This window comes from Microtus ochrogaster, chromosome 4 (assembly GCF_000317375.1).
Source record: "Microtus ochrogaster isolate Prairie Vole_2 chromosome 4, MicOch1.0, whole genome shotgun sequence".
Classification (NCBI taxonomy): Eukaryota; Metazoa; Chordata; class Mammalia; order Rodentia; family Cricetidae; genus Microtus; species Microtus ochrogaster.
In genome coordinates this window covers 42341292-42361785 of record NC_022011.1, presented here as the reverse complement: position 1 = coordinate 42361785, position 20494 = coordinate 42341292, and the positions used below count along the sequence as shown (strand labels likewise).

Sequence of the window (20494 nt, the reverse complement as noted above, 5' to 3'; positions counted from 1 at the left end):
GGAACTAGCTCTGTAGACCAGGCTGGTCTCGAACTCACAGAGATCCGCCTGCCTCTGCCTCCCGAGTGCTGGGATTAAAGGCATGCGCCACCATCGCCCGGCATGTATTGCTGTTATTAATTTTGCCCAGTAACTGGCTAATATCTACCTTCCCCACTGGATTATAAGTCTGCAAAGGCATTCCTGAGCCATGCTAGTTGTCCCTCATTAGCTCAGCAGCCTGCTAAAGACTACACACTACAGAAGCTCAGGAGAGATAGATGAGTGAGTGAGTAAGTAAAAGACCTTTAGTCCTGCCGCTGACTTTTGGCAGACTGGACTGCTGCTTCTTCACCAGAACCCTTGGCTGCCTCTGGGACAGCATGCACACATTGACCAGGAAGGAGAGATGTGGCTTTCAGAGCAATTTCTCAGATAAAGGTTGATGGCCTCACCATCTGTAGGTGGTTATAAGAATCCTATGTAAGAACATAGAAAATTAAAAATAAGTAATGCCTAAATGGTCTAAAGACACTTAGATAAGTAATAAATATTCATAAATGTATGTTCTCTCAAGAATCTAATATACAAGTATTTTTAGGCAAAATATGATGTTCTCCCCTTATCAAATAAAGCAGGTATTTCAGAAGTATTCCTTCTGGACTGGGCATGGTGGTGTGCAGCTGTTATCAGCACATAGGAGGCTGAGGCAGAAGTTCAAGGTCATCATCAGCTACTTAAGTTTAAGGCTAACCTAAGATACATAAGGCAGTATCTCAACTAAAATAAGCAATAAATAAATCCTCATGGGTAGGGAAGATCTGAGGATGCTGACATACTTAGATGCTGGTGACAACAGTGGAATCTATTAAAGATACTAGCTGGATATATAAGAGGACTAAGAATTGTTTACACAAGATTTCCACTTTGGGGAATCTACCCTGAGAAAAGACTTAAAATGCAACAAAGATTTATGTATATTATGGTTTTTACAGTGTTGTTTCTGCCTCCAACTAGGAAAGTCATAGCTTAAGTTCTATCCCTGTATTGGGGATTTATGCAGCTTCTTAGTATACTGACTAAGAACAATAAAATTAGCCTGGAAATCAAAAAAGGGAAAGAAAATTGGTATGCATTTGGAAATTGAGAATTAAGCTTCTGATCCTGTGAGTGAAAAAAATAAATAATAATAATCGACATTAGAAAATACGGGGGGGTGCATAGCTTAGTGATAGAGTGCTCGCCTAGCGTGTGTGAAAACTTGGGGTCAATTCCTAGTAGCATACAACAAACAAAACAAGAAAATATATTGATAGAATAATGAAAATCCTATATATTAAAAGTTGTAGATATGGCTACAGCAGCATGAAAGGAAGTGTTGCAGCCTTCCAGTTTATTTATGTATTACAAAAGAAAAGTAATGAACTGAGCATTCAGCTATTCAGCAAACAAAAAAAAAAAGAGTAGAAAAATAGAGAAGAAAGCCTAAGAGGCAACAAAGATCAGAAATTACTGAGCTAGAAAACTCAGAAACAACAAAAGGACTCATAAAATCAGTAAACCTCTTTTGAAATGGGTTAAAGTCAAGGAAAGAAAATAGCAGAGAAACATAGGTAGTAACAGACAGAAAAAGGAGACTCACGACAGATCCCATAATCATTACCCATATAGCACAGAGGGTGTCTGTGTGCGTGTAAGTTTATATATGTGTAAGTTCCCTTGCCTATACAGATGCGTGGGAAACCATCGTCTGCAGTCACTCTCCCTGAACCTGGCGTTTGCTGCTTTGATTGTCTGGCCATCAGGGTCCAGGGATCCTTCTGTCTCTGGGCCTTTGCACAGCTGGTACTTTACCCTCTGAGCCATCTCCCCAGCCCATACAAGAGGATTGTGAAAACCTCCACTGCAAAAAAAATTAAAAAATAAAAATAAAAATGTAGATGAAAAGAATGAAGTCCTGGAAAAAAAAATCAACATCACATCAAAATTGGCACAAGAAGAAATGGGAATGTTCTGGTCAATTTTGAAAATTTGAATTAATGATTGAAAACATCCCACAGAGAGAGCCCAAGCAAGTCATGGTGGGACACTTGAGAATCAAGAGTCCCACTTGCACGTGCTTCCCCAGAGAGGTGGCCCTGGAGCTGATGGAAGACATGAGGCAAGCATAACCCTGGTACAACCCCAGTAATGATGACACAAGACCGAAACATTTCACACCAGTCTTAGAGAGATCCTAAAATCCCAGCAAATTGGTAGCATGCCAAGTCCAACATTTGATTAGAAGAATTGTATCTCATTGCCAAGTGGGTTTATTCTAGAATGCAAAGTTGGCGATTTGCTGCAGTAATGGTAAAAGAAGAAAAAAAATGTAGGTACAGAATTTTATTTATCTTTTTACTTACTATTTCAGCCGTTAAAAGTTGTGTTTAGGGGCTAGAGAGATGGCTCAGCAGATAAGAGTGCTTGTTGCTCATGCTAAGGACCAGGATTTGGTTTCTAACACTTACATCTGGCACCCCACAACAGCCTGTAACTCCAGATCCTGTCCTCTTTGAGCACGTGCACACACTTGTTGGTGTACATATATACACCTGTACACACATTCACGCATAAATTCACACAATAAGTAAATAAGTTATGTCTGGCAAGTTTGGTGATGAGAGCAGTCATGTTGCTAACATCAGAGGGAAGAAATGCACTGTGGTCCTACTGCTGCATTCCTTTGATGAGAGCAAAGCTAGCGATGCAGCAGTAGAGAAGGAGTGAGCTCAAAATAGCTATCTCTGCTGGATGCAATTCCAAGTCATTCATTTTCCTTCTCTTGGTTCATGCTTACATATTCTAGAATTTCTAAAAGAAGAAAAGGTGAACGTGACATAAAGGCAAAATCTCATGGACAGAGACTTATAGTAAACACGTCTTAGTGTGACATTTCCTGTGGCACTCCTGCAATAACTCATAGCCCCATGCTACAGAGTGCCACAGGAAGAGCTACACAGCTGTCCCTTGCTGCTCTTTACCTGATAATTGTTTTCCTTCTCCATTGTTCCTGTCATTCTTTAAGATTCTCTTGAACATACTTGGGCAAGTGATTGACCAGCAGGAACCTCATCTAGGATTCTGTTTCATAATGTTGGCCTCCCAGTAAGTCACAAATAAGGGAGTGTGCTTACTTATTAGTATCTGGTGACTTTTTTTGGATATGTTCACACTTTTACTTATAAAAAGTTTTTTTTTCTTCTTTAGGAAACCAAAGTGTAGGAATTAAGCTTCACTTCTTTCTTCTTCTCCCAGAGATGACAGGCATCTGTCTCTCCAGGGCTGGTCTGTGCACATTCACATGTACATGAGCAGTTGTGTACACATGCATACACATATACACATCCATGTTTATGTTCCTTCCTTAAAAAACACAAATGAAGACTTGCTGCATTGTTATTTTATCATCTTAATGATTCACGGTGTGTTACTCTGTATTGATTCACATATTCTACATGTAAATTTTATGTTCCTAACCTGCTGCTATTACTCTATAGTTTATATGATACAGATAGCTTTTGTTTTTAAGGAAAAGCCCTGGGTCTCTATGATAAGAAGGAAAAAAAATGTGAGGATTAGTGAATGAAGCTTTGGCATCTAGGCCCTAGCTCATACTCCACAGCTCAGCAAGAACAGTCTCCAACTGTGCCACCTTTTGAGTCCCAGCACCACTCTCCCCAAGACTTTGCCATTTGTTCCAGTTCTGCTGCTGTGAGTCAAAACTGCTTGGAATGAAAGAAACCCCCACAACTGTGTTTACAAATGCTAAAGGCAGAAAACAGTCAGAATGCAATGGACTATTGTGACTTAGCTGTATAAAATAGGTGCAAATTATGAAAAGCAATTTATTATTTTCATAGAAAAATGTTTAAAAGACTAACTATAGAGATCCCAACTAATAACCATATATTATTGTCTACTGGCCATCTACTAAGAAGTTCAATCAATACAATGTTTCAAAATGTTTTCTTTTTTTCACTCCCTCACTGTTTTTGGATTGTTTGGTCAGGCACACTACCCTTCCAAGAACCGCGTTCAAAGGCAGCCAAGTGGAGTTTATGCATTACAGCACACTTTGGAGAATGTGCTGTCCATGGCTTCCTGTCCATGCTGCGTACTACTATTCTGAGAGCCCCATCGTTTCACTGAAGCTGGGGGCAATTCAGCTGCCTCCATGGTGCTCACAGCAGGAGTCAGTGTGTTCACATAGAAGGTTCTTAGGATAGTACCTGGTGCATAATTATCCATCAGGGAGTGTTGGCTTTAACTAGGAAATAATGGTAGCACTGCCTCTGTGGCTAGTAGAGCTTTGGGCACAAGTGTGTTGGTCTGGAACCATGGAGCTGTCAGAGCCTTTTCCAAGATGGAGAGAGATGGAATTGAGAACCAAGAGAAATTACAGGCAGAGTACTTTCTGCTGTCCCAGAATGAGGTTCACTTTATAAGTCACATCATTGGATTGAAAAAGCTGTAATGTAGATAGCACCCTTTCAGTTTTCCTTCAGAGGGGTGGGCCATGACATTTTTTAAAGCAACCATACCCAACAGTGTTTTAAAGTCGTTTATTAAGGCCTATTGTTACAGGATCTTGTACTGAACTCACATTTTCTCCTACAGACATTACTCTCATGGTGAGAAGACTTTACCAAAGCTAGCCAGATAGTAGCATAACACCAAAACCTGAAGTCTACCCTCTGTTTCCAAAGCCTACTCTTCCATAACCTGAAGTTCGGATCATGAGAAAGGTTGTGCTGATTGTCCTTGTCCTCTGTGAGAGAGAAGCTTGCACACGAACTGATGTGACAAGTTTCTGCCTAGGGACCGAGAGCTCACATTTGTGCTTGGATCTCGGCCTAAATAAGAATGTGACAAGCCAGAGCCCTTGAGCTTTCCAGTTTGGATCTGTGTCTCATGATCTACTCCATCCTTCTGCCAACTGTCTGCTCAAAGCTGGAGGCAAACCAGACAGAAGCAGCGAGTACATTCTGAGGAGGAGGTAGCAGTAAACTCCTGTTCTTGTTCAAGCTTCCATATCAATCCTGACACCACACTGAGCTTCAGTTTTCTCTTCTGCCAAATGTAGAATCTGGGTGACCTTTCACACTGATCAAATGTGGGTCACCCATCTAGGGCCTTAAAAGAAAGAGACAGCTTCTTCCTTGGCTTTGAGATAGGAACTCTGGAATTCCTCATCATTGGGGCCAAAATGTACCCAAGATTAGCCTGGCTTTAAGGACTGCCTGGAAACTGCCAGGTACTGTCTCTCTTTATCTCTCACTAGGCTACTATCATAATTCAGCATGATGCTTAAAGGATTGTCACTAGAACAGGTAGACCTTAGGTGAAATACTTGCAGCCCCTGATATTGGGTATATCATGCATGGCACCTCTCCAAGACCCAGTTTCCTGTGGAGGTAGAATCTGCTTGGGGCATCTTGTGAAGATGGAGTGAGATAGGAACACAATTGTAACCACCTTTTAGGAAAGTGTGGTCATGTTTCTTTTATAGAGGAGGAAACTGAGGCTCTCGAAAGGGAAGTGTTTTGCTAATATTTTATGAATACTAATGAGGAGCCTGGGAAAGAAAACTGTCTTTTTTCATTAAATCTACTGTAATTTTTGTTTGTTTGTTTGTTTAGTTCCTTTGCTTCCTTAATAAAGGTGCTATGGTGAGAGGCATCAGGGGCTCAAGTTCAAAGTCTTTCAAAGGAGACACATAGAACGCTTCAACCTTCCATCATTTCAGTTCCTTCCTGAACTTAGCTTCCTTTATTTAAGGTCACACTACAAAGGCTGCATAGTTCCCCAAATAGACTGTGTGGAACAGATGATCTGCAGGGCCAGAGGGATCTCATTTAGTTGCCCCTTAAAGACCCAGGAGAGCGCCACGCTAATCTCAGCACTCAGGAGGCAGAGGCAGGTGAATCTATGAGTTTGAAGCCAGCCTGGCCTACAGAGTGATTTCCAGGGTAGCCAGGCTACAGAGAGAAATTCTGTCTCAGAAAACCAAAACAAACAAACAAGCAAACAGGAAAGCAACTCTTCAAAGCCTACTTGGGACCCCTGGCTACCGCTTCCTGGGTTTGGAGTCCCTCTCCTTCCTCCTCTTGAATTACACTTAGTGGATTTGTCTGCTGCAAGCTAGACTGCAGCCCCTCTCACCCTGGACAGTGACCATATCTTAATACCCTGTCTCTCCTTGTCTGCCTAGACCCGACTCCTTCCCCCTGAAGGTGTGTGTACCTACCTCCTGCACCCCTCCCTGATGCCCTCACTCTGCTGCTGAGGAAGTCATGTCTTCACAGTCTCCACGCTTAGACTTGACTTTCCCTCCCGAAAAGAGAAAGATTCCGAAATGGAATGGAAGAGTGCTGCCCTCTTCCATGTGTTTTGTGAAGTTTCTTCAGGGCAGGCCCATTCCTCCTTTGGTTTGTTCTCAGCCAGGGCTGGAGACTCCCTGGTGGGAGTCTCTGCTCATGGAGGCTTGGCTTTCTTCTGTTACAAATTACTGATCTCACCAGTTTCTATCATGTTCATTGAATGAAGGCTTTAAAGCTCTTTTATTGGACCACAGCACTACTCGTCAAATACAAAGGAAAATGTGATCATGCAAATAAACTCTGTTTACAAGGAGCAGTGACTTGTGACACTCATGGTCCATATTTCAGGCTGAATTATTGCCGAAAGGCAGTTGCTTGTCTGGCTTAGAGGTAGGTGCTCTCTGTAAGGATTTTCTACTTGATGTTGCATATCAGCTTCTTGCACACTAACAGAATTGAAATGCAGTGGCAGTGTTACCACAGAGTTCCTGTATCCACCTCTTGCTGTTTGTTAATGGGCTGGTTGGCCATGTGTATGGGAGGAAAGGTGAGGTGCTTGGCATCGCTTTGTCGCTTGGGCAAGTTCTTCTCTGTGAGCTTCATTTTTCATGTGATGAATGTGATGGTGATCCCGCCCTTTGGGGGTGTTATGAGGTGTCAACCATGGAAGCAAGTAAATGACACTATATGTTAAAGCTCATAATAAACCACAGTTCACCATCCAAGGGGCCATTAACAAAATGCCTGTGCCTCTGAGCTCTCCCAGTCACAAGCTGCTCTGAGCTTCTGTGACCTTGTCCATGGTCGTCCTCCCAGTAGCCTCTGACAATTCCCACAGTCTCTTTGGGCAAAGGAAGAGTGGACCCCTAGGGCTAAGAACTGTGCAGACCTGGATAGGAAACAAACCTGTGCCCTGTCCACAGGGACTTTTTTAGTAATGAAAGCACCCATTGTGCTATGTGGGCTGAGAACTTCCACATGAATTGACTTTTTCTTGCCCCTCCTTTCTGAAAAGTCCCCCCCCCCTTATTTTATCATTAGGTAGTAATTAGTATTCAAGGGAAATTGGTCTTAATATATTAAAATTGGTTAAGTGCATTTAGACCTGTACCACAGCCAATGTCTTATTGGAAAATGTAATTGGGGACTCTGTGTATGTAATTAATTGAATTACAATTAAGAACTTTCATTAAGCGATACACTGGTACATTAGAGCAGTAAGGAAACATGTTTGACGAGCTGCAGACCCTGTCTGGGCTGTAAGTGAGGGCACAAAGCCTTGCACTCTTCCAGTTGGCTCCTGGCCTCAGAATGTGCCCTGCTCCTCCAGTCATGGTTTTAGTAATGCATCAGGTGACATTCCTGCAGTGATTAGATGGGAGCTGGGTTTCTTCCAGCATTGTACTCTGTCTCTTGATTTTGGACCTCAGTGTTAGTCAGATTTTCTAGTCCTTAAGTATTCTGCTATATAAACTGTCCAGTGTTAGGATCCCTAGGGGGGGGGAAAAAAGCACATTACTTTCCCTGAGTTCTGAGCATAAGCAAAGACACATTGGAGGAAGGAGTGATAGGGATTTTGCCAGCCTAACTTGCAAGTAAACCCATCATGAGACCTGTTTCCCACCCTGCAAATGGTCACACTCCAGCTCTCAAGGATGGTTGTGTTCACTTTGAACGTGTGTTTTTTCACTTGTTCTTTATATACTGACATTGGATCAACAACAACTACAGGGTTGAAGAGGAGCCAGCAAAACTCTAGTCTCAATATACTGGAGAGCTGAGGGTCAGTGAAAAGCAGAGAAAAGACACTGACCCAGTGTGCCCACAGCAGGAGGGGGAGCAGATAAAGGGGCTCAGCAGCCCCAAGTCTGCCTTTTAGGTGCCAAGAGAAGGCTTGGGTTTAAGTGGCTGGGCAAAAGGAACGCAGTCTTGGTCAAGGTGTAGCCTGCCCATCACTGGTCCTTCATATCTCAGCTCGGTTTTCTCCAGCAAGGTGTTTTGATAAAGAAGCCTCATTCTCATGTGAATGTGAAGGGGGCATCTGTCCTGTGAGGTATTGCTCTTCTTGTAACTCAGAGTGACTAAAGTAATTCGCTTCTGTTCCTTCCATCAAAAATCTATACAAAGTGAAGGCAGAGATGCCAGGCTAGCATGTGCTTTTGCTACCTGGTGGGCCCAGGTGAAGAGTGGGTGCTTTTATTTAGCAAAGGTGGCTTTTGAGTGACCATTTTGAGAAGAATCAGCTTCTTTGAAAAAAGGGGAAAATTAGTTAAAACAATAGGTAAGCGAATGTTGTAAGCTAGATAGCGCCCATCTGAAGCCCCAAGACAGAAGTGTGACACTGAGACAACTACCCTGACCTGGGCATGGGTGCAGGGTGAGCTGAGGGCTGAGCAGGCTCCTTCTGTGATCTGTTCTCTCAGAAATTCTACAAACCTAAAACTGCTTCTTTCTGATCCCCTCATAAAGCAAGATTACTTTGATTTATTGAGGGAGAGCTGACATCTCTACGTGGGAAGTCCTCCAGCAGACTGACTCTGGCTCTAGGAGTTTAATCAATTAAGCACTGTGACAGCAAGGATTCCTGCTCAGGTTGTAGCATAGCCAATATCCTACTGTGTGATTTTGGTGGCTTTAAAGAGAATACTGCAGAGGGGCCTGTGTGTGTTATAGTATATCACCTATTGATCGTTTTTAGAAGCCAGCAAAAATGACTAGCAGCTGAAGGGAAGTGTTTAATAGAGGGGAAGCTTTGGGCTTATGGGACTTTGGGGACTTAAACGGCTTCTGGGGGGGAAAAAAGTGATGAATGCAGAGCACTAAGGAAGAGGTTTTTCTTCATGACTTACTCAGGCATCCAGTGTTGGGTCTGACTGGGAAGTCCCTGATTCCTTTGTTCCAGTGGGGCACTCGACACAGTTATGACCTGTGGCGTTGTATAGCTCCAGCCCACTGAAGGAATCTTTACCCAAAACAGCTTGTGCAGTGGTTATATTGAGGATTCCATTCCTGGCTCCAGCTTTTCTGCCTCACTTTTTTTTTTTTTCTCACTTGTTTGGGGATGTTATCACCTGACCTAAAAAGACTTTGGGAAATGTCCATAATACTGAACATACAGCATCTGGCATAGTGCATAGAGTACACTACCAGTAAATGGCAGGCTGAATCCCTGTTCTCAGTGCACCCTCTCTTTTGAAGGGTCTGAATGGTGTGGTGAGCATGGTGAGTTCTGTAGACCCAGATCAACACAGTTTTGCTGGCAGCTTTGGGTGGACATTTACTGAGTGACAAACAGTATGCCATATAGAGTTGAATTTCTGTGCTGGCAGGGTGTGCCTCTCCACAAGGAGACCACAGATACGTATGTGGAATAGTCTCAACAAGAGCTTTTCCCCAGAGAACTGCAGGTTACAAGAGAGAAACCAAGGACAGTTCTGTTAAACTAGACTTTGAAGCATAAACATTTTGAAAAGGAAAGGATGCCCTGGCCAGATGGTACAATCTGAGCAGAGACCAACTTGTCTAAAGCAGGGGGTGGGTAGTGAACAGGATTGCAAGACTTTGAGATAGCATGGTGGGGCCATAGTTTGTTTTCCCTTCTCCAGTCCGTTCTCTGTGCAGCAGTGTTTTTCTGCGTGCCAGAACTCCCTGCCTTTAGACTCTCTCCTCTCCTGCCCCTGTCCTTCTCCCCTTTCACCTTTTTCCTCTCACCTCTTCCCCTTCTCCCTCTCTTCTCTAGCCAAAGGCAAGCACTCGCTCTTCTCTAAAGAGTCCCTTACTCTGTGTACTTCCTTGTTTTCTCATCTTTTTTCTCAGAATTCCTACTCCTTTCTCATCACCCAAGAACCCTGCGTCCTCAGTCCCTTCACTGGCCTAATAACATCTACTCTGTGGTGTTGTTTGTGGGTTGGAACGAACAGGTCGTCAGGGTTGTGTCATGAGAACCTGAAAGGTGAGGATGTAGCAGAGGACATTTGCCTTCTGGTTGGGTTCTAGGGATTTTTACAGGAAATGGAAGTTGCTTTAGCTTGCACTAGACTAGCCTGTTAGTCTTGGTCTGAGACCCACTGAGCCAGGGGGTGAACTTGAAAGTCCTGTGTAGCTTGCTCTGTGGATACAGGAAAAATGCCAATAGCGTACAATGAGTTCATCTGAGCTTTGACTTAATGACTAGTGCCTACTTGTTTGAAAGAAACCCATGTGCCTCTAAATGTTTCCCTCGGTGCCTATAAAGTCACGTGTATGAAACAGTCTTTGAAGTGGGGAATTGTAGTTAGCCTTGGTTCTCAGCACTGAGAGCACACTGTTCCTCTTGGAATATGTGTGTAGACGTTTTCAGCTGAGCTTGCTATCAGGGTGCAGCACGTTCACACAGGCCTGACTCCACCTCTGTGTCCCATCATGGTGTCCAAATGGGCACCAAGGACAGGAAGGGCATATTCATCCACAAAGTCAGCAGCTCTCAAACTTTTTCTGTTGGAACCCCTTTATACAACTTAAAGTTAGTGAGGTGGGACTGGGGGTAAAACTTGGAATCAGATCAGATGTTTAGTTCATTCAGGACCTCGGGTTCAATCCCCAGCGCCAAAAAGGAGGGAGACTGTTTGTCATTGTGTATTATCTTGATTTGAGAACTTTTGTTTTCTGTATAATTTCAGGGAGAACAATGTGACTTAGGCTGGCCTGTAACTCTCAATCCTCTTGTTCCAGGCCCCTAAATACTGGCATTATAAGTGTATGTACAACCTGGTTAATAAAAATATATTGACAACTACAAAAAATGTATTGTCTATTTCTAGAAATAGAAACAGAAATTTGTGTTTATGAAGTCATTAGAAAGAGTAGATCAGTTAGCATAAACATTTTTGTGAGAAAATAACAAGATTTTCTTTGAAATTTTAATGAGAAGAGTAGCACTGATATACTTTCTCTTCTCCCCACCCACTCCTATCCCACCCACAGCCCCCAGCTCTGAGGTAGCATGTGTTGTAGCCCAGACTGACCTGAACTTTTTGTATTGATCTTGACCTCCGTGTACTAGGATTACAGGTGTGTACTTCCATGCCTGGTGTATGCAGTGCTGGGGTGTCCTGGTTTTTGTGTGCCCAGGACCTTGCACATGCTTAGCCACCTGAGCTGGAGCTCAGTCCTGTTGTATGTTTTTGCACATTTCTGTCTGGCTAATAGAATATTCTAGGTCTTCATATCTGCTTCTGTACTCAGTTCGTTACAATATATGTTTGGGTTGTAGTATAGGAAGAAAATTTGTCTTGACACAGATACATTATTGAAACAGAGGAGAGAATTTCCGTACCCTTTTCACATAATCGTTGGTATTAATTTTCATTTATATCAAAATTCAAGTGATAGTTTCCTAAAGGTTAATTGCAACGTGAAATCAGAACTCCTTATTACGACGTGCACTTGTAAGGGAATAAGGGTAAAAGGCAAAAGATGTTTTACTGTTACTATGAAAACAGTATAGGACCTTGGGGCCTGAGGGGAGCTTGGAGGTAGATGTGCCCACCACTGGCCCAGACCTAGACTTTGAGGATCTCTGAGTTTGAATTCACTGTTCTAGCCACATTTTCTTGTCCTGGGGCCAAGGGGGTGGGCATGCAGATAGATGTAGGAACAGCTTTTAGCACAGCCTGAGAGGAGGAGAAGAATGAAAATTGCAAAGAAACACACAGACTCCAGTGTCTGGTGATCCTATCCCACGTGTTGTAAATCCATAATGAGTGGCCGAAAGCTAGGATGTTAATGTACATCTGGCTTTATAGACATGGTCTGTCTTCACAGCACCCACTCTTTCTTTTTTACTGTAGGAACTAGGGTCACCTTGGACTTGGTCCCATTATTGCCTCCTCTGCTTCCCTTTGTGTTTCTCACCCCAGCCTGTTTGGCCTTTCTTCCCCTGAGTCAGGGAACAGACTCCATTCTGTGGTCCTCCTGATTTTCTTCCAGGGAATTAGTCTGCTTCCTCTAAGATTCTATGTTGTGCCCAGACCCTTCCTAGGTGCACTCTTCCAGAGCCTTACTGTCAGTCCATCCGTGCTCTGGTGCTCAAGTCACTACTGAGACCCACCCCAGAGTGTGAGCTGTCACATTCAGCCTTGAGTTACTGCACCGTGAGCGTTTTGACACAATACATTATGGTAATGCAGAGCACATAGAGACATTAACACTCCTGACTTTGACAGAGTGTACTGTGAAGTCTTTGAAGACACCATTATAATTTATCTTGTCACTCATGAGGAGATCTGGTTCAGCTTTAATGTAGATGAACACAGTGTGGCTTTTGTCTTATTTAATTGCTTGTGACCTTTTTAATTGCTAATTTAACAAAATACTAAAGGGTTATATTTCATTTACATTAATGATTTAGGGAGGGTTTTTGTGTGTTTGTTTTTTTAGACATTCTGGTTCTCTCTACTTTTCACTTTGAGAACATAAAATGTCATCTTGAACAGAAGTAGGGTTTTACTGTGAAGTTGATAGTACAATAATGATTTCCATATGCAAATGACATAATACCAAGTATCTTGCATCTGTGGTTGGGTTCCACCTTCTCCAAGGTACAGACACACAAGGTTTACACACTCACTAATCCACTGCATTTTTCTGGTCAGTGCTTTGCTTCAGGTAGCTCACTTGAGATAAAGTGCCTACTGCAGATGCTGTTAATACACCGGACTTGTCCACTGGTTCTGTTCCTTTGTGTTCTGTAGCTGGGTCATAAGTTCCTCCCAGTACTTCTCATACTCTGCACTGCTGGATGAGTGAGACAGACACATGTACACACAGATAAACCCAACACTCAGTGGCACTCCTGGGCCCACCTGAAAACTGTCCGTGGGGCTCGGAGCTGCTGTTTAAGCAGCCAGAACACGAGGGAATGCAGGACAGCGCCTTCCCTGTTCCCTTGATGCTGTGCCTTCCTGATCTTAAGAGCCAGCATGCCCCTGACAGGGGCCGTGACTTAGAACTCACTCAAGCATCAGGAAACCTAAGTCCTCAATGGGATGTGAATTTACCCTGGCAGAGAGTAGAAGGTCAATGTGTGAAGCATTAGTGTTGAACCAGCTCCAGCTATGAAAGCCTAAAATTAATAGAAGGAAATTGATAAGCCTTGCTGGTTATTCCATAGCTTAAGACCCTGACTAAAATCCTATCGTCTCATCTGCCCATTATTAACATTTCAGCAAAATACAAAGTTTTCATTAATCTCCCACAGTAAAGTTAGTCATGAAAACTGGCACTTGTTTGAGCTTTTAGGACACATTAGCTGATGTATTAAACAGAACGCGTCCTTCTTCAGCAGCTTCTGCAAGAAACTAAATCAATTTTCAGCCGTATTTATGCACCACTTTATCTAAAAGCATCTGAATTATCATTTACAGCTAAGATGCTTTATTAGCAGCTGGCATTGAAATTGCTCAGTAAAAAATTGTATGTCTCGTGTAGTAATTTTTAAATTGGTTTTAATCCAACATCATAAAATGTAAAAATCTTAAGTATGGGGTTTTGTTGTTGTTGTTTTATTTTAGTAATTGGCATTTTAACATAATAAGCTATTACTCTTTCCAAATCAAATACCTGCAATGTTTAGAAAATAGCAATTAGTTACAGTTCCAGAAGCTGTAGAACTCAGGGCTAAGCTCTATCTAATGTGGTGTTCTCAGTAAAAAAAAAAAAAAAAAAAGGCTGAGTTGGACTTTCGTATTTAAGAAAAAAAGAATGTTTTCTTTATAATTTTCATGTATAAAAATCCTAAGATAGAAATGAATGCTTTTTGGCAGTTAAGTTTCTATTAAGATGTAGTTTTGACAAAGTAAAAGACTATGCTAAACTTTCCTCCCAGTTTTCATTCTGATGTCACATTTCCTAGGAGACATTGAGGGCCATGATCTGTCCCAAATCACTGGTGCTTCAAAGAATGAAACCAGTCCACAGATGGCTCTTGCTGTGGGCGCGTCACTCAGTTAGTCCTGCAGTAAGATACTGGTTAAGTCACTGCCGCACACTGCACTTGCACTAGGCTCCAGCCTTGTTCGCACAGCAGTGAGAACATCGCGATCATGGTGACTGCCTTCCTGTGGCTTACAGTCTGGAGGCAGAGATAGGTGATGACTTGGTGGACACTGGCCTGTAGAAGATAGAGATGCAGTGTCAGGAGCCATACTAGATTTGGGGGCTTGGAGTCAGGAAAATCTCCCTTCTTGGAGCCTCATTTGACCAGGCTTTTGAGAAGGAATAGAAAAGAGAGTGGAAAGGACAGGGAGCAAGGCGCTCTGAGCATGGAGGATGAGGACATGTGCAGTATGGTCTAAGATAGGACTGTGTCCAAGGTGTGTCACATCCTTCCCATGGGAACAGCCTAACACAGGGCTGTATTTTTCATATGAAAGACCATAGTGTTTGGAAACAAAACATACACTTGCTAATAACTGAGTTCAGTGTAAAAGAAGAGAAACAGACTTATTTAAAAAGTCAGCCTGAAGGCAAAGAAAAGCATGGAGTTGTCAGGCTGTGGAGATACCCAAAGCTAGTTAGTACTTTTGTTCCCGTAAACTCTGTCTGAAGGAATTCTGGACATTTGCCTGTGGTTTGCCTTTATCTAGTGTGGCCTTGGGATATGCCTTAACTTTCCATCGGTTTGAGATGGAAAATTCCAGAACCCTCCATGTTGTCATGAGGTTTAACCTGAATAAAGTACTTGACATCATGACTGACACGGGTAACACACTGCCCATTATTGATTTAGAAGTTTGGTGTGAGCACACCATTTACCTGTGCTGTTCTCAGGAGACAGCATAAAGATAAGTAAGAAACTTCCCTGGCCTTTGTGAAACTCCCACGTTAGGACAAAGCAGCCACCAAGCACTTGTAGGACAAGGCTGAGTCTGAGCCCCTCTGGATACCGTTAGTCATTTTATATATTAGATTCTTTACATGAATTTTGATGTTCTATGAATGTCAAAGACAAATTCACAGAGGTAGTCACTCACCTAAGATCATACAGCAGATGAGATGGGAGTTGAACCAGGTCTGCTCAGCTCTGATCCAGTATATACCTGCTATTGTAGATGTGTGTCAGAGCCACTAAAACAGATTTCATGGAAGTGGTCAAGTCTGTGCTAGCCTGGGGAAGGGAAAGATTTTGGCTGTTCTGAGGTACCTGAAGGAGTAGTGTAGGCCACGAACAAGACCCAGCAACTGCGCTTCAGAAATGTCCATCCCATACTCTGGGAACTGGCATTGGTTTGCCTTTGCTTGATGGAACCTTGAATCTAGGAGCAGTCTGCAGCAGTTGGGAGGACCTGAGATAGGCATTATGAAGACTGGTAAGAGACTGGAAAACTGTTCAGTCACTTAAGCTGGCCTGCTTTCACTGCTGGGCCTGGGATCCAGAGAACTCTGTATGTAGAGCACCAGGCTTTGTCACCCATGTCATGTCACATGGTGTGAGTGACCAGAAGGTCTTGTGACCAGATCATAGAGGCAGCCCAGCAGTCCGAAGGCCCGCGAGAGGCCCCTGCCTGAGGCAGGGGAAGCTCTCAACCATGGCAAGGGCTGCTAAGCAGACAGACAGGTTAGGGATTTGAAAGGGGCAGGGTTCTTCAAGGAGCATGGGTGATGTCCATAATCACCACACTCCCAGATTTTGACCAGCACAATGGAGACCACGCTGCCTGAGAGCGTGAGCAGGATGCTGCCATTCTTTTCTCCCACTGCCCAGCCAAGGGCCTGCCTTGGAATAGGCAGTGTTTGTGGAATTAACTGTTGAATGATTAATACGTTAGCATTCTCTGTTTACTGGAATGGCATTATTAAGTCATCGCTCAGCCTTTTCTCCTCCAAATTAAATAGCCCGTATTATTTTAATTTATCCCAAAGCATTTTAAGCAGACACCATTTGCCAAGCCTCATGTATCTTTATGTGTTAAACTGTTTTTTCCTCCCTAGGTTCAAGGGCAGACGGAGTTTTTGAGGAGGATTCACAAATTGACATCGCTACAGTACAGGATATGCTTAGCAGCCACCATTACAAGTCATTCAAAGTCAGCATGATCCACAGACTGCGGTTCACAACTGACGTGCAGTTAGGTGAGTGTATGTGGAGATGCAGGGGAAGAAATGGCATACAACTTTTATGTGACCTGGATGAGTAAAGATAATTTGTTTTCTGAGGAAATGTTAAACAATGAAATTTAAAGCATGTCCTTTTCCCATCCGAGGGCTCTGTCTTTTCTTCGTTTTGAAAGAGAACTCACTTGAGACTATCCGCAAACTGATGGACCTGTGGGAAGTTTCGTGACTCCTCTGGTCCTGGTCCTCTTGGGATCCTACAGGAGACCTGTCCTTATTCCCCAAGTTCATAGCTTCCATGTTTAGGAAGCTTCACAGTGATCTTAGAGATTATATTTGGGTCTCACTAGAAAAATCCAATACTTGGTTTCAACAAATATCTGAGCTTGATTTGTTCTTATTAAGCACTAAATTTCTGCTTTTACTTAATCTTAACAGGAATAGAAAATTTACCTTAATAGTCAACATGATATTACTACATCATCAGGGCTGCATTATCTAGGTGTCCACTGTGTCTGCATCACTGCTCACTGCTTCCCTCGTACTCTTTACTGCCTAGAAGGTGGTAGTTTTTGCTATCCCACTTGACAGAGGTGATGATGAAGGGCAGAGATAGCCTCATGACCAACTCACACAGGCTGGTGGTACTGTCATGTGGAACCCAGGTCTGACCAGCTCGTATCTTCTGCCCACTAACAAAGATCTCATGCATGGGGAGAGGAGAAGCTGGGAGGGCACCACGCTCACATAGCAAGGGAGTTGAATTGTTACCCTGCCATATCTCTCTCCTGTAGAGCCTTGTTTGCCTATTGCACAAGGGGATAAAGATTGAATCTAATTCTAACATTGTTAAGTTTATATTTCTTTTTTTTTTCTTTTTTTTTTTTTTTTTTTAGCTTTTCAAGACAGAGCTTCTCTGTGGCTTTGGAGCCTGTCCTGGAACTAGCTCTTGTAGACCAGGCTGGTCTTGAACTCACAGAGATTCACCTGCCTCTGCCTCCCAAGTGCTGGGATTAAAGGCGTGCGCCACCACCACCCGGCTTAAGTTTATATTTCTTATAATAAAATCTCTGATATTGGTATTAATTTGAATCTAGCTTCAAAAAGCTAGTATTCTATCATAATGTGTATGTATGTGTGCAGATCTGCCCACCTGTAGAGCTCAGGTGTCTTCCTTCAGTTGCTCTCTACCTTATCTTTCGAGACAGCGTCTCTGACTAACCCTGAGCTCACCAATTTGGCTAGACTGGCTGACCAGCAAGTCCCAGGGTCCTGTCTCGGACACCCCACTGGCCTTTTACTTGAGTTCTTGGAACCCGAAGTCAAGGCTGTTATCACACACATTTTACCAACTGAGTCATTTTCCTAGGCCCCTTTCCAGTTTTGTTGACAGGAACTTGCCATATACTGAATGTTCAGCTTCGTGGTTAAGAGATAGGCAGCTAAGCCTGAACTGGCTTAAGGCTGTGGCTCCCTCACTAGCTGCCATGTAACCTTAAGCCAGGTTCCCTGTCTTTCTGAGCCTCGGTTCTGCCCTGTTCCAGCTCAGCCAGAGCTAAATAGTGAGACCGTATCTCAACAACAAACTTAAGAACATAAAATTGCTGAGTGCTGTATGCACTAGGAGTGTTCGTTTCTGATGTCTCTCATAGAGAGAAAATGCAAAGGCTGCCCTGGAAGAAGGCAGGTGTCTAGTGCTGGCATGAAAGCATTTTCCCAGCCTGCTCAAGGTCCTCAGTTCAGTGTCTCCCCACCCCCTTCTGCCTGTACTTTGAATGCAAATGGCACCATAGGGAGTGATACTGTTAGAAAGTGTGGCCTAGTTGGAGGAAATGTATCACTGGGGGTTGGCTTTGAGGTTTCAGATGCTCGAACTTTGGCCCAGTGTCACTCTCTTCTGCTGCCTGCAAAACCAGATATAGAACTCTCGGCTACCTCTCCAGCACCATGTCTGCTGGTGTACCACCATGCTTCCCACTATGATGATAATGAAGTAGACCTCAGAAATGTAAGTCAGCCCCAATTAAATGTTTCCTTATAATAATTGCTGTGGTCATTGTGTCTCTCCACAGCAATAAAACCCTAAGACAGCCTCCCCTCAAATGCTCCAGACAGCCTTGTTGGCATGAGTGGTTTCTGGAGGAGCTATATTTTCCTAGAGCTCTGCTTCCTTACACTGTGGACTCTGACCCACATGGGTTTGCATAACTGAATGTGGAGATTTCAGAAGATCTGATTCAAAAACCATGATGTAATAAATCTGAGGGGTTTGCCATGTTGGATCTTCTTGCCACCTTGGTTATGAATGTCATCTGTACTCTGCAATATTCATGTGTCACACCATCTCATACCAACAACATGGGCACCTCAGCTCAGATCTGAGCAGACTATTACATGTTATGAATTGCTGTGTTTGTACTATACATATATTGTTTTCAGGCTAGAGAGATGCTCAGTGGTTAAGATCATTCATGTTTTTCTAGAGGACCACACCCATGTTGTGGCTCGTAGCCATCTTAAATTCAATTCCAGGGGATCTGCATCCTCTTCCAACCTTCACACAGGCTGGTATCTGAAGGCCCTGAGGTTATTTGAGGCATCTAGCCCATGTGGAACACTCGAGAGGAGGTCAGTCTCCCACATTTGTATCATGATGAAGTCCCCAGCAATGAGTGCTGCGACCACACACCTGAACTGTAGGAAGAGCTGGGGACTGTAAGAGGTCACCACCAACGCCTTTGGAAGGACAGACAGACATCTCCACTGGGTCTGGATAGCACTTGAACTGCCAGGTGCCCAGGATACACATCTGGGTACCATTACTGAATTTGATGTGCTGGCTGTGATGGCCACACCTGGCAAACCCATCCTCAGCTGTTCCTCTACCCTGTTTTGAGACAGGATCTCTCATTTAATCTGGAGCTTGCCAACTTGGCTGTGGTCTCCAGCAGTCCAGAAATTCTTTTGTTTCCACCTTCCTAACACTAGGAAGCTGTGCGCTGCCACACTTAGAGTTTTCACATGGGTTCCAGAGAGTCAAATTTATGCTTGTACAGAAGACAACAAATGAGCTTCCTCCTCAGCCCCTGGGTCTGCTTTTTCTGATGGCTTCTTTCTAGGAAATCCTATCCTTGCTAACTGCCGTCATGGCAAGGGTCAAGCAGGATATTCCAGAGGCCCCCTGCTCTGTCCACAGTGTGAGAAGCAATGCCTGGAATGACCACAGACCCCAGGCCTGCCTCCCATTCTTCTCCAAAGGCGAAAGGACAAACTTGTATTCACCTGATTCTGACCTGGAGATTCATCCCAAGACAGAAAGGCCACATGAGTCTGTTGTGGAGGAGCAGGGTTCTGTAGTCAGCCCTGGGTTCCTCCCTCTGTACCGCAGTGGCACCCTCCCTCTTCCACCTTAGTTGTTACCATGTATAAAGCCAGTGTTATAAAAACTTTCCTTCTAGGGTTGTGAGGGAGTATCTGGCCCACAGAAGCTGATTCTAAACAGTAGCTTAGCCTAGCTCTGATGCTTGTCCTTATCTATGTTGCCTTTTGCCACCTCTCCTAGTTGCTCCAGACTGAGTTGCTCAGATTTGGAGATGCCTCTCCGAATCTTGTAGCCACCTGTGAGACTAAAAAGGGATAAAGCTGGTGTTGCCCATGTCCCTCTCCATAATGGAGTTCTCTGAAGTAAGGCTGGGGAGATCCCAGCTCCAGGATACTTGAAGTGGCGCACATGGTGCCCTCTGGTGGACAGACTCGGCTCTGGGGTGTTCTAAACAACTGTCAAAATGTTTGTTTCTCTTAGATGCTAAGCTCAAACTTTGGCATCAAAAGCAGAAGCTTCACTGGTTACTCCTAAGAAATTCTGTGACAGTCAGATAAACTGCCCTTGAGTAATGAGTAAGTTTGTTCCCAGGTAGGTCAAGTGTCTAGCATTTGAGTCTCCCACCTTACAGAGTACATGACAACCCCTCAATTCTCACAACACACTTGCTTGCATACAACAGGAATTCTTTCCCGAAAGTCAGGGCATCAGACAGCACTCTCTTCTTAAGTATTCACAT

The 20494-nt window shown here is 43.6% G+C and overlaps 1 protein-coding gene across 7 annotated transcripts in view; it reads left to right on the top strand.

The window, feature by feature from the left end:
- Mapkap1 (mitogen-activated protein kinase associated protein 1) overlaps positions 1-20494 on the top strand; it is a 226745-nt gene that overhangs the window by 167079 nt on the left and 39172 nt on the right. For all 7 annotated transcript variants that reach the window (XM_026777621.1, XM_026777619.1, XM_026777615.1 and 4 more), the window contains one exon: positions 16311-16451. In XM_026777621.1, coding sequence (XP_026633422.1) covers positions 16311-16451 — 141 coding nt within the window. The remainder of the gene's footprint in view (positions 1-16310; positions 16452-20494) is intronic.